General features: G+C 37.8%; 1 protein-coding gene across 1 annotated transcript in view; it reads right to left on the reverse strand.

The window, feature by feature from the left end:
* Positions 1–12,981, reverse strand: part of MSH3 (mutS homolog 3) — a 175,632-nt gene that overhangs the window by 118,257 nt on the left and 44,394 nt on the right. Inside the window, exons 9-10 of the mRNA XM_077759869.1 lie at positions 4,207–4,319; positions 1,085–1,199 (exon numbers count right to left, since the gene is read on the reverse strand). Of these exons, the coding sequence (XP_077615995.1) occupies positions 1,085–1,199; positions 4,207–4,319 (228 nt within the window). The remainder of the gene's footprint in view (positions 1–1,084; positions 1,200–4,206; positions 4,320–12,981) is intronic.

Genomic DNA, 12,981 nt, shown 5'->3' on the forward strand with positions numbered 1-12,981 from the left:
AGAACAGGAAGAAGCTTACTTATCAAGGGTCAAAATGATAAAGGATAATTCTTCAAAGAGCCACAAACAAGGGGCTGCTGAAAGTGAAATATAGAAAGGCAAGAAAATTATCCCACTACCATGTTTTATGCCACTGGTTTTTAACCTATTACCTTCCTAGAAAGTCAGCTGCCAGTTTTTAAATCTCTGAACTCTACAAAGTTAATCACTCTTTTAAAAAGCTGTGTTAGTAGCTATCCTCTTTATCTCCAACTTTATGATCCATGAAGTAAGAACTGAAACCAAGAATAAGAAAGGCAGTGAAGTTTTATGAATGCTTTTAATAACGCTTCTTAACTCCACTTAACAGTACTTTTCAATTAACTGTGCTTTAGTATTCAGTATATTAAAATGCTACATGAATACAAATTGGCAAACTTCTTATGGAGTCTATAAATATCTTTATATTAATTTTTTCACCAATAGTACCCATATAGTTCATCCTTGCCCCGAAAGAGAATATTCTATCAATAGTAGCTGAACTTTTGTGAGTACAATATTTACCAAATTCAATTTAAGAAATACTTTTATACACTGAAATACAGAGAGACTGAATTATATACCATAAGGCTGGACGTACTATATTTAGTCAGATGGTCTAACCATAACATACAGTAGAAAATAGAAGATGACTTTTTGTCAGCCAATAATCAAAGAAAAGGCAATAATGTAAAACTTATTAGATGCTCTTATTTCTAAACGAAGCCACGTGAACTTCAAGCCAAAAGAATTTAAAAAAAATTTTTAATGCTTTATTTATTTTTGAGAGAGACAGAGACAGCATCAGCAGGGGAGAGTCAGACAGCAGGGGAGGAAACACAGAATCTGAAACAGGCTCCAGGCTCTGAGCTAGCTGTCAGCACAGAGCCCGACACGGGGCTCGAACCCACAAACCGTGAGATCATGACCTGAGCCAAAGTCGGATCCTTAACCAACTGAGCCACCCAGGTGCCCCGCCAAAAGAATTTTAAAAAGGCACTTTTTTAAAGAAAATGTTTTTAATATAACTCTATCCCTTTTTCCTTATTTTTGAAAAATCACTTACTTGGGTTTGGAAAGCACCTTTTCCAAGTTAAATTCTTTGAGGTATCTTATTATAGCAGCCAAAGAGCAAATCACAGTTTTTTCCAAGTTAATGATGCCAGAAAAACTTTGAGATCCTAAAAAACAGAATAGAGACTTTCATTAAAATTATCGTTCACCATTATTAGAAATAAACTTTAGGCTAAGTGAAATTCAGTTTATGGTTATTGAAATGATAATTCAGACAATACCTCCTAAACTGCCTTTTGGAAAAATGTCGATTACAAATACCTAGGTTATGGAAAAACAAGCATTTTCTGATGGCAAAATAAGCCTTTTTTGGAGAGCCAAAGAGCAAGTTTTTCAAAATATTAAAATGCTCATCCCCTTTGATTCAGAAATATTCTAAAATGCATGTCAAAGGTGTATATACAAGGAAGTGAGCTGAAAAATCTTTTGTAACAGTAAAAGCTAGAAACAACTTAATTGAACATCAATAAGGTAATAGTTAAATAAATTTTGATAAGTGCACATTATTATGCATCTACTAATAAGAAAGACTTACTGCTATCTATAAAGACACAGAAAACTATCATAATATATTGCTGAGAGAAGGGGGGAAAAGTTGTATAATCATTCTCAACTCTCAGCAGGAATACTGCTTACCATCTGGTCTCCCAGCTTCATCCCTGTGCCCTACATGGTATTCTCAACAGAGCAGCCAAAAGAATCCTTTTTAAAATGAACAGCAGACCATTAGACTACTTTGCTTATAAAACTCCTCCAACACCCCCCACTCACTGAGAGAAGCAGCTCAGCCCAACTCCTTACAGAGACCAAGAGGTCTATAAATCCCCACAACTTGCCTTCCACCTCCTCATATTCTCTCCCTTAGTTACCCTGTTCTCACACCCTGGTTCCGTCTTATGCCTTAAACATACCAGGCGCTTGAGCTTTGCTGTACTTTCTGTTGTCTCTGCCTGAAACACTGTTCCTTTACATGTCTGTATGGCTTTACTCCTACACTCCCTCAATCTTTGTTCAAATCTTTGCTCAAGTGCCATTTTCTCAGTAAGGCCTTACTTCATCACCCTATTCAAAAGCTCACCCTCTTCTCTGCCTTATTTTCTTTATAACACTTACCACCTTCTAACACACTATCTTATTTTATTATATATATCTCCCCCTTAGAATGTGAACTTCAGAAGGACAGGAATCTTTGTCTGTCTTATTCCTTATTGTATGCGTGGTGCTTTGCAAAACAGGCCGTCAATAAAAATTAGTTAAGAGAATAAATCCAGGTTAGATTGAGTATACAGAATTATGTGTGTACACTTACATGTGTGGATTTGTACACAGAAAAATTCTTAAAAATGTGAGGGGAGGGACTTTTACTTTTTTCTTTATTTATGCACAGCTATGTTTGGACTTTTTTTGCAATAGCCATTTATTACTTTCAGAAACAAAAAAAAATTACAAAATATCCTCTATAAATCAGTAATATCAAACCATTAATTCCAACTGTGGCTTTTTATAAACCCAAGGTATAAATAAAGAGTTAACGAAACTCTTCCTCCTTCTGAGCATTTCATCTTTGAACTTTCTATCTTTAGTCCCCAGGAAATCTGATAAAGATGACGTGCCAGTGTGTTCTGAAGTAACACTGCATGTGGTAAGATTGACCTGAAACCAGTAAATGGCATGTGGACTAAGAAGAATCACTGATTCTAGAATTTGGGCCTTCTCTGAGCACACTGACTCTGAAGTTGGCATGGTTCGCACCTTCTAAGCCTGGGCAGATCCTGAGGAGTATCTCCTGCCTCTGCAGCTGAGCGGTGGCACCAGGTGANGAATGGGGCAGGAACACAACGACGACTGCAGCCCTCAGGGACCCCATGCACAGCAACAAACCCTGTGTGGGGCTTTTCTCACTAAGAGGAACAAGCAAGCTGGGTTTCCTCTCCCCTACCCTTCTAAGTGAATCTGATGCCAAAAGTGGCTTATGGCAGGCTTGGGGTCAGTCCTGTCTTTACTTGAACATAAGTCAACAATCCCTTGTGATAATACAGACTGTGTTGGAAGAGGGTTACCCTCTCAGACACTCAACTCAGTCTGGTACCAAGAGATTAAAAGAGATGGGTAGATGTGTAGCAACATGGATGGACCTTGAGGGTGTTATGCTGAGCGAAATAAGTCAGGCAGAGAAGGACAAATATCATATGTTTGCACGTATAGGAGGATTAGGAGGAACTTAACTGAGGACCATGGGGGAGAAGAAGGGGGGAAATGGTGGGGGAAAGGGAGAGAGGCAAACCATGAGAGACTCTTGAATGCTGAGAAACAAACTGAGGACTGATGGATGTGGGTGGGAGGGGGGTGATGGGCATGGAGGGGGGCACTTGTGGGGATGAGCACTGGGTGTTATATGGAAACCAACTTGACAATAAACTATTTGTAAAAAGATAAAATAAAATAAAATTAGGAAAAATAATAAAAAATAAAAAATAAATAAAAGAGATGGGCAGAGAAATGTTAACAAGACACTGGTGCCTGTGGGAGGGTCCCGGGGAGACCGGTCTATCTATGGTCTAATGGTGAAGCCGTGTAGTATGTGATCGGATATAAAAATGAACCTTAACAGAAGCTGGACTAGCAGGAAGGAGAGGTACAGACCAAATCAGGCACTACTGACACCTGGCTGAGGACGTGTGAATTAAATAAACAATGGTTACTTAACATATTAATACCCTGTCATTAATGTTCTGGTATTTAAATTCTGGCAATCAATTTAACAAAACACTAGCCTTTATCGGGAGATTTAGCCAAATACTCTGTAAAACTGCAAGGAAAAAAATGGGCTATTTTTTAAGAGAGGGAAAAAAGGCAGGGTGGTCAATAATGCCTCACACTCCAATGAATCTGTCAGAAACATCAAGCTACTAAAATGATCACAGCTACACAGGAAGAAGCTGCAGGGGGTGTTTTGATGAGCACAAGCACAGTGAATGCCTGCCTCTACTCTTGCCAGTATTTACTGGTAACGGCACAGTTTTGATGAAGTTGAAAATCAAACTCACACCTTTATCCAAATCTCAACTCAGTTACATTCGAAGACGTTAAGACTAACACATATACAATATTTACCTTGGATGTCAACTACATCTTTTGCATAAAACTCTGTAACTGCCTGGAAAGCATGGCTGTATTCAAAATACACATTATCCATCCTTTCTACTCGAATTCTGTCATCCCGCACACTGAAAGAATAAAGAAGAAAACTTCAACGATAATTATTCATAATTTGAACTGTCTGTATTTAGGCCTTGGCCTGAGCAAAAAAAGAAATTCTTTTTTTATTCTCCCCCAAGTTTAAAAAAAGAGAGAAAGATCTAAAGTTTCCCTGTTAAAAGGCCTCATTTCATAAAATATAATTACAACGTTTACCACTAGTATTTTATATCAAGTAGTACACTGTGATTATCAAGAACCTATTGAATTTGAGGTCAATTACTTTAATAAATACAAAAGGGAGAAAAATGGAAAAGAATCATTTTAATTTAATTGCATCATCTGTTTAAATACTCTACCAATTAAATACATCATCAAGTAATTTTTTCTCTGAAATGGCATCTTTGTCTGGCTGGCTTTTTGCTAAGTCCATTTCTACCACACTCTCCATTCAAACAGAGTAAATTCTCCCGAGGTCAACTCTCTCTTTATTTATTTATTTATTTATTTATTTTTAAAAATTTTTAATGTTTTATTTCTGAGAGAGAGAGACAGCATCAGCAGGGGAGGGTCAGAGAGAGAGGGAAAAACAGAATCAGAAACAGGCTCAGCTTCAGCTGAAGTCACCCTCAGGACCACCCTCGGATCAGCCAATCAAAAGAAATGTGTAACATTCCTGTGGTCTGAGTCAGGACTGGGAACTGCAGGTAGTTACTCTGTACAAACTAGCCAATCACTCACCGCTTGCCTAAACCCGAGGTAGGCCCTTTGAGCTCACCTTATAATTGGTCGTTTTCAAAGGATTCTCAAAGGTCATGATTGGATCACGCCAAAAGTAACGACGCCTCAGGGATACTGAATGGTCAAAACTATAACCATGGGTGTTGTACAATTATAACTGGTGCTTATGTGATGATGCAAAACGTACAACGTGTGCACTGTAACACCCCCGTCCATTACCCCATAAAAACCCTGCTCACCATTGTTCAAGGCTTCTCCTTGCTGCCGCTGCACCGGTAGACAGGTGAGCCCCTGCTCGAGCTTGTAATAAAGACCCTTATGTATCTGCATCAGTGACAGCTCCTTTGAGGTCTCAAGGGACTCACGATTCGGCACAACAGCTCCAGGCTCTGAGCTAGCTGTCAGCACAGAGCCCGATGCAGGGCTCGAACCCACGAACCATGAGACCATGACCTGAGCCGAAGTTGGATGCTCAACCGACTGAGCCACCCCGGCGCCCCAAGTCTCTCTTTATTTAACATGGTTCTATAGTCTTTGTAAAATTTTGTGCGCACATGCGTGTCTAAGATTATGCAAGTATATACAACCTTATCATCCATGCTGACTAGTACATTTTCTCTCTCATTTCCTGTTGCGCTGGGCTCCCATTCCCCCTTCTCCCCTCCTTCCCCTATCACCTCACTCCCAACCCATGTTAACAGCGTAGAGTGAAAAGTTACTTTTTTCATGTTCATATGCTCAAACACAAGCATGTATCATACACATGCATACTCATACGTGTCCTTGTTTTATAAAAATGGGATGACTTCACACAACTTCTCTGTATATTATTTCATAAGTAGTAACTCTTGGAAATTCCTCCACATAAAGTGACCTAGCAATAGCTAATTGTTTTTAATGACTGAGAAATATTTCATAGTACATAAAAGCCATAATTTATTCAACCATTTCTTTCATTATTGGATATTCACTTGATGTAAACATTTGTCACATGTTGCGTTAGAACATTTTTATCTAAAAAATAATAAAACACTATGTTAAATAAGTAAATAAATAAAACACAGCAAACATCCCTCCTCAGTCACATTCATTTTGCTACCATCTGAAAAAGTAAACATAATCTTTAATTTGGTGTATATTAGTACCACAGAGATTTTTTACTTTACAATATACTTTAGTATGTTTCACAACGTATTGTTTCATTTCATGTGGTAAATTTTACATAAGTGGTACTTTATTTCATCCTTCTATAAACTGCTTTTACATTCAACATTATAAAATTTATACATGAAGCCAGATAAACCTATCTTAATTTTTAGCTACTTCTAAGTATTCCATTGTTTCTTTTTTTTTAATTTTTTTTTTTTTGTTTTATTTATTTCTAGGAAAGAGAAACAGCATGAGCAGGGGAGGGTCAGAGAGAGAGGGAGGCACAGAATCTGAAACAGGCTCCAGGCTCTGAGCTGGCAGTCAGCACAGAGCCCGACGCGGGGCTCGAACCCACGAACCGCGAGATCATGACCTAAGCGAAAGTCGGACGCTTAACCGACTAAGCCACCCAGGCGCCCCGTATTCCATTATTTCTTATATTGTCTAGTGAATTTTTAAGATTTGCTTTTCAAATTAAATTCATCTGAATTTATTTGGAGAGATGGCATAAAGTCAGAAATACAGTTTGATTTTCCATATGATTATTCATTAATGATCAAAGCATCGTTTATAAAACATTCTTTTTCTACGACTTCATAATGCTGCCTCCAGTGCATATCATATTTCTATCTATGTGTGACCCTGTTACTGGCTTCTCTATCCTGTTCCACGGATCTTTTCATGTATCTCTGTATAGGACCACAGTACCTTAATTTCCATGGAGTGCTATTAGTATCTGTGGCACGGCCCCTAAACCTTGCTTTTCAAGATTGTCTTGACTATTAATAGGCCTTCAATTTCCTTACAAATTCTATGTTCACCTCATCTAGTTTCACAAAAACCTAATTAGGATTTTGAATGGATATGCAACCAATTAATTTAGAGAGAAATATCTTAACAAATCAAGATACCCGCTGTTAAAGACAGTACAATTTCTTTATTTCTTTTATATGTAACAATAATGTTCTGTAATTTTCTCCATGTTTTATATTCTTTGATTTGTGCCCACTCTTAGATATATTATAGATTAATACTACTGTGAAAGGAAACATATTTACTAGAGGGTTATTAGGGTGTACAGAGCCTATCAATTTTTATATATAGTAACTGTACTGAATAATTTATTTGCTTGCATGGTCTATGTTATCACCTGAAAAAAAAACATTGTTTTTATCTCTCCCTTATAATTTCTAGTCTTCTTTTCTTTTTCCTATCTCATTACACTACTGGCTAAGACTTTCAGGCTGTGTTGGACAAAGGTAATGCTAACAGGCATCCTTTGTCTTCTTACTGACAATAATAGGAATGCTTCTAAAGTTTCACTCTTAAGTACGAGGCTTGCTACAAGTTTTGGAATAAATGACTTATTGGCCTAAGGTTTGGTAAGTTTCCCAGTTTGGGGGAAAAAAAATCTTTAGTCATAAAGGATTATTGAATCTTAACCTATGCTCTTTCTACATGTGTTAAAATAATTACATGGCTTACCTCACATAATTTCTTAGTATATTATTCATATTTCCTAATGCTGATAACCTTGCATTCCATACCTGTCATGATTTTCTGTGCTGCTGAAATAAAGTTATAAACCTGATTTCTTAGTGTGTTTTTTTTTTCCTCCAGAAAGATCTGTGCCAGCATACCTAGCTCCAAAAGCTTTTTCTGTTCTATTACAAGACTAAGCAAGCATAAGCTGATTCAGGAAGAAATCTAAGAGGGAGGATTTTCTCCCATCTGTGGTACTGAAGAAGGATTTTTTTCACCTTAGTCCATTGAAGAGAGAGTATCAGACTAACTTTAACAAATCTCTTATCAATTTTTATCTTCCTGGAGACTCCCTTAATACCTAGATTTTTAGAAGCTTGTAGTAAAGGTATTATTTAACAACTCAAAAAAGAATGAATGACCTTATGTGAGCTGCACAATGATTTTGTACAAATTCCTAGAATGAACGCAAGAGACAGCTGGTTACTCAATTACTGTTCTAATTAATGTTTTGTTTGATAAGCAGATAAGGATTTAGAAACCCATTAAATTTGATAAAAATGGACTTGTTAGTTATCCTTGAGGCTTTCCTGGAAGCATTACAAGAGTGTTAAACTCATCGTTCTGCAATCTGTATATTGAACATCTTCATGCAAACATTTTTTCCACAAACTGGTTGAAGTTATAAAATCTGTTTTGTCAGATTTCTTAATTGAAGAATGTTATGGTAAATTTAAATCACTATCTTTAAAACAAATGTCTACTTTAAACACTGTGTACATAATGAACAATAGCCAATGAGAATATTGTCAAACTAGATTTTAGTAAAACTTCTACATTAAGCACAGAACTGTCGATCTGGATGTGCTCAAACTACAGTGTGTGGACTACCTGCATCAGAATCACCTGCAACACACATTAAAGGCACAGATTGCACACCCCAAACGTGGTGAATCTGAATTCAGCAGGAAGTTAGGGGAGAAGGGATATTTTCATTTTCAAATGAGTTTTCAGGATGATTCGCAGGCAAACTGCAGACTGAAGACCGTAGTCTACATGAGCCACACTGACAGTCACTGCAAGACTAGAGTATAAGGAGGAAATGTAAATCTCCTCCAACAACGGTAGGTTTCAGCTGCTCTGTTACAGGTGGGTAATAAGTATCCTTCCACCAAAAACATTCAGGAAGTCAACTATGGTCATGTAACTGACCTGAGTCTATAAAATTATAAAAACACCCTCCCTTTCCTACCGTCTCCAGAGGCTGTTTGGGGCCTGGCTGTAAGCCTCTTGAATGGAAAGGAAGCTGAACAGAGGCTGTGCTCCTCCCTGGGTTCAGGGTGGTAGTTCCCCTTCTATGCTGGACCAGAGGACTATGGTCAAAATAGGAGTCTCAGTCATTATATGGGGTATGCCAAGCTGCACTGTTTTAAATTAAGATTTCTAATTTTTAAAAAAATTCTTTTCATATGTAACATGCCTCTCTGTTGCCAAATTTTTGTTTTTAAAAAATTAAATGGGGGGCGCCTGGGTGGCTTAGTCGGTTAAGCGTCCGACTTTCGCTTAGGTCATGATCTCGNATGACTCTCTGGTGTTGAATAATAGACCACCTACAAAGATCTTGATCTAATGTTCAACTGTGACCAAACAAATGTCAGCTTACCAATTTTATGATCTATGCTAACTTTAGAAACTATAATTTTTATAGACAAAAAGAGCATTGTTGAAGGCTGACAATCTGCTATAGGAAAACTCACAAAGCCTCTACTGACAGTATTCTTACTGATGATAAAAATACTGATGGAGTTCCAAGCTTCCTGGCTGAATGATTAATTCTCTCCTCTGAGGATAGCATGTAACAGAGATCCAGAATGAATAAAACAGACCATGTAACAGAGTTACAATGTCTCCATATCAGAATTAGTATGAAATCCATCTTATCTCCACTTATAGTAGGAAACTATTGGAAGGCTAAGGGCATTATGTAAAATTAAAGTTAAAAAGACAGCCACTATCCCTAACAAATATCAGAAGAGCCCCACAAAAACAAGGATTATCAGTCACGTGGTGAGTCTTTAAAATATATTAAAAAAGAAAATATAAAAGCTAATATCAAATATATCTGCCAAAATGACAAATATAAATGGGATGAATGCACTTATTAAAAGAGAAGGGATCACAGATTGGATTACAAAGGGGAAAAAAACTCCGTGCTACAATCAGGAGTAAAATTTATAAGAAAGTAATTCAGAAAGGTTAAAAATAAAAGGATCGCTGGAAAAAAACTTGCCTAGGTGAATATACTAGTCCAATGCAAATTAAAAAGAAAGCATGGGACAAGATTTTATTATCAGGCAAGACAGAATTCAGGACAAAGAGCATTAAGTAAGACAAAGACAGGTGCTTCGTACCAGTAAAAAGGAGATGAATGAAAGACTTTTCACCCCACATCTTTAAAATTCTTTTAGATTCTGAACCACTAGAATATACTACCTCTTCAAAAAATAAAATTGTTGATTAGGAAAGTGAAAGAAAAGGAAAGAATGGATTACAGAATTGATACAGGGACTCCCAGGAGATGTTCATGCCCTTCCCTGGACTTGAACCCGGCAGTCTGGGAGTCCAAGGACAGAGGCTGGAGCCATCCTGCCACCTTGTGGAACATTAGAGAAGGTGAACGCAAGGAGGAAAGAAAGGAGAAGAGCTCCTAAATCCAGCCATGCCTGATTCTAGCCTATTTTCAAGCTTTTCACTTATACAAGTTGATATGTTCACATTCGACTTTTAAAAAAAATCAGTAGGAATTCACTACAAAATAAGAGATTTCAAATTGAGAAACTGCTGCTCAGAGAAGGAAGTAGACACAGTGACACAGACAGCTTCTAAGAAACTTGGCAACCTCTACCCAAGTCCACATGGGCAACAATGAATGGAGGCAAGGAAGAACCGAAGTCGGATTTTAGCTGGTAAGTCCGCTTTAGATCAAACCAACAGGCAGGCAGAGTACCATTCAGAGATTCTGAAGACTAGAAGGACCCTCCTCCCAGCCTTCCTCACCAAGCAGAGATGATGGAATCTTAGCCAAGATGCCACTGGGCACTAAAAACTAAAAGCAGATTTAGGGCCTCTGCTGGATTAGAGAGTGGAGGTAAACACAACAGGCCCACCCACAGAGGACAGGCCTGTTGGGGAATGAGAGGCAGGCTCGAGAACTTCCTCACTCGCTGTGCAAGCTCCGTGAGGCCTCAGGACAGAGGGCCAAACCCCAGCAACTATTCAAGGCCAGCATGCAGGGCTGCTCTGACCTTCAAAAGAAGAGGGAAGTTTTACTTTAATCTAAGAAATCTGTATTCGGGAAATCCATGTCGTTCTAAAACTTTCTCTAGCTTTCTCTAAACTTTTGGTTTTACTTTTTCTTCTACAGTGATTGTTAGTTTTGTTGTTGTTGTTTTAAGGTAAAGCTGCATCAAAAATCTCCAATCTGGGGCACCTGGGTGGTTCAGTCAATTGAGCAGGCAATTCTTGATTTCGGTTTAGGTCATGATCATGATCTCAGTCATGAGATTGTGCTCCACTCAGCATGGCCCTGCTTAGGATTCTCTCTCTCTCCCTCTCTCTCTGCCCTTCCCCTACTCACGTGTGATCTCCCTCTCAAAATGAATACATGAATTTTAAAAAATAAATTAATAAATTTTTAAAATACACACATTAAAAAAAATCTCCAATCTGTCTTAGCAACCCTGATAGGGAAGTACTTCTTCGCAATGAGGTGAGGAAAATAAGAGGATTAGAATACTCAAACTTGGGAAACCAAAGGGAAATGGAGAATGTGAAGGGGGAGGAAATGGAGGCAGATAAAGCCCAAGGGCCTCAAGAAACCATTCATTTCCGCCCAGGATCATGACCTCCCAGCTTTTCTTCCCTGACCCTGGAAATCTTCTCTAACAATGAATTCTCTTGAACAACATTTTAAAACCTCTATCCTTTCTTGAACTTTCAGCCCATCACAATCGTGGTTCTTTTTACTGCCCATCTCCACAGACCATACCCCAGCTCTCTGTGCACATTCTTAAAAGTCGGCCAAGACTCACCTCTCCTAAGACTCTTTCCCAGAAGAAGAACCACATGCTAGGAAGGCCCATGCTTTCTACTAGACACATGGGACTGTGGTTTGTAAAGTAATAGCTCTAGAAATAAAGCTACTTTGTTTTAAGCACACATGCTTTTTGTTAGAAACTTTACTGCCAGAGACAGAAATACAAACAGCAATATGCATTATAAAGGAATGAGAATTTCATGAAATATTAACCAAAATAATAGATCAACTATGCTATGAAACATTAGTCCTTTTAAAGTCCAGAAACAGAGGTGAGGGAAGGGAATGGTTGCTTCCTCGTGTGTTTTTCCTGAGAGTTCATATAACACAGTGGTTGAAAGCATGTGCTTCAGAGTCAGAAGTCTGGACCAAATGCCAGTTCTGCCATTTACCAGTTGTAGGACACTACACTCAACATCTCTCTGCTTAGTTTCCTCATCCATAAAATTTGTGTTAAAAGAACAGTAGTAGCTCCTTCACAGGATATGTTGGAAGATTAAATCAGTCAGTAAACAGAAAGTCCTTAGAATATTATCTAAAACATATTGTTAGCTATTGCTACTTATTATTACTATTATTACCGCTACTTAGGAATGAGAGAAAGTAGTCATGTACTCAAAAGAAAAGGGGAAAAAGAGAGAGAAAGGAGAGAAAGCTTTAGATGTGACTGAACAAGACAGGACAAAGGGGAAAAAAATGTCAGCAATAAGGAATCTTGTCCATAGCTACCAAGATAGATCTCCAATAGCATCTTTTTCACCCCAAGAGGAACAAGGGTGAAGGGAAGAAAAGCTAATGTGTGATTTCAGAAACCACTGCACCTCCTCCAAACCATCTCACCTATTTCTGATACTTGAAAGCTCCTTAGATAGAAGCAAAGCAGTTTCATTTCACAAGTAGAAACAAAAGTTACTCAGTAGTAACTTAAATAGCAGTTTTCAAAAAAAGATGAGAAAACAAAAAGATACAGAAAGGCTTACCTATACTAACATTATTTTTTAAAGTTAAACATAAGGAAAACTAAAAACAGACGTTGGTAAGCTCTAAAAATTGATTACTAAGACTGGAATATTGTGCACTGCCTCATTTTGAAGAAAAATATTTAAGTTCAGAAAGTATGCTCCAAATCTGAGATGATCACAGTTTAAATGTTATCCACTGTTTTATATACATATAATAATTATAACACAAGGTGATTTTTTAAAAATAATTTATGCTTCCTG

This window comes from Crocuta crocuta, unplaced genomic scaffold (genome assembly GCF_008692635.1).
Source record: "Crocuta crocuta isolate KB4526 unplaced genomic scaffold, BGI_CrCroc_1.0 scaffold162, whole genome shotgun sequence".
Taxonomy (NCBI): domain Eukaryota; kingdom Metazoa; phylum Chordata; class Mammalia; order Carnivora; family Hyaenidae; genus Crocuta; species Crocuta crocuta.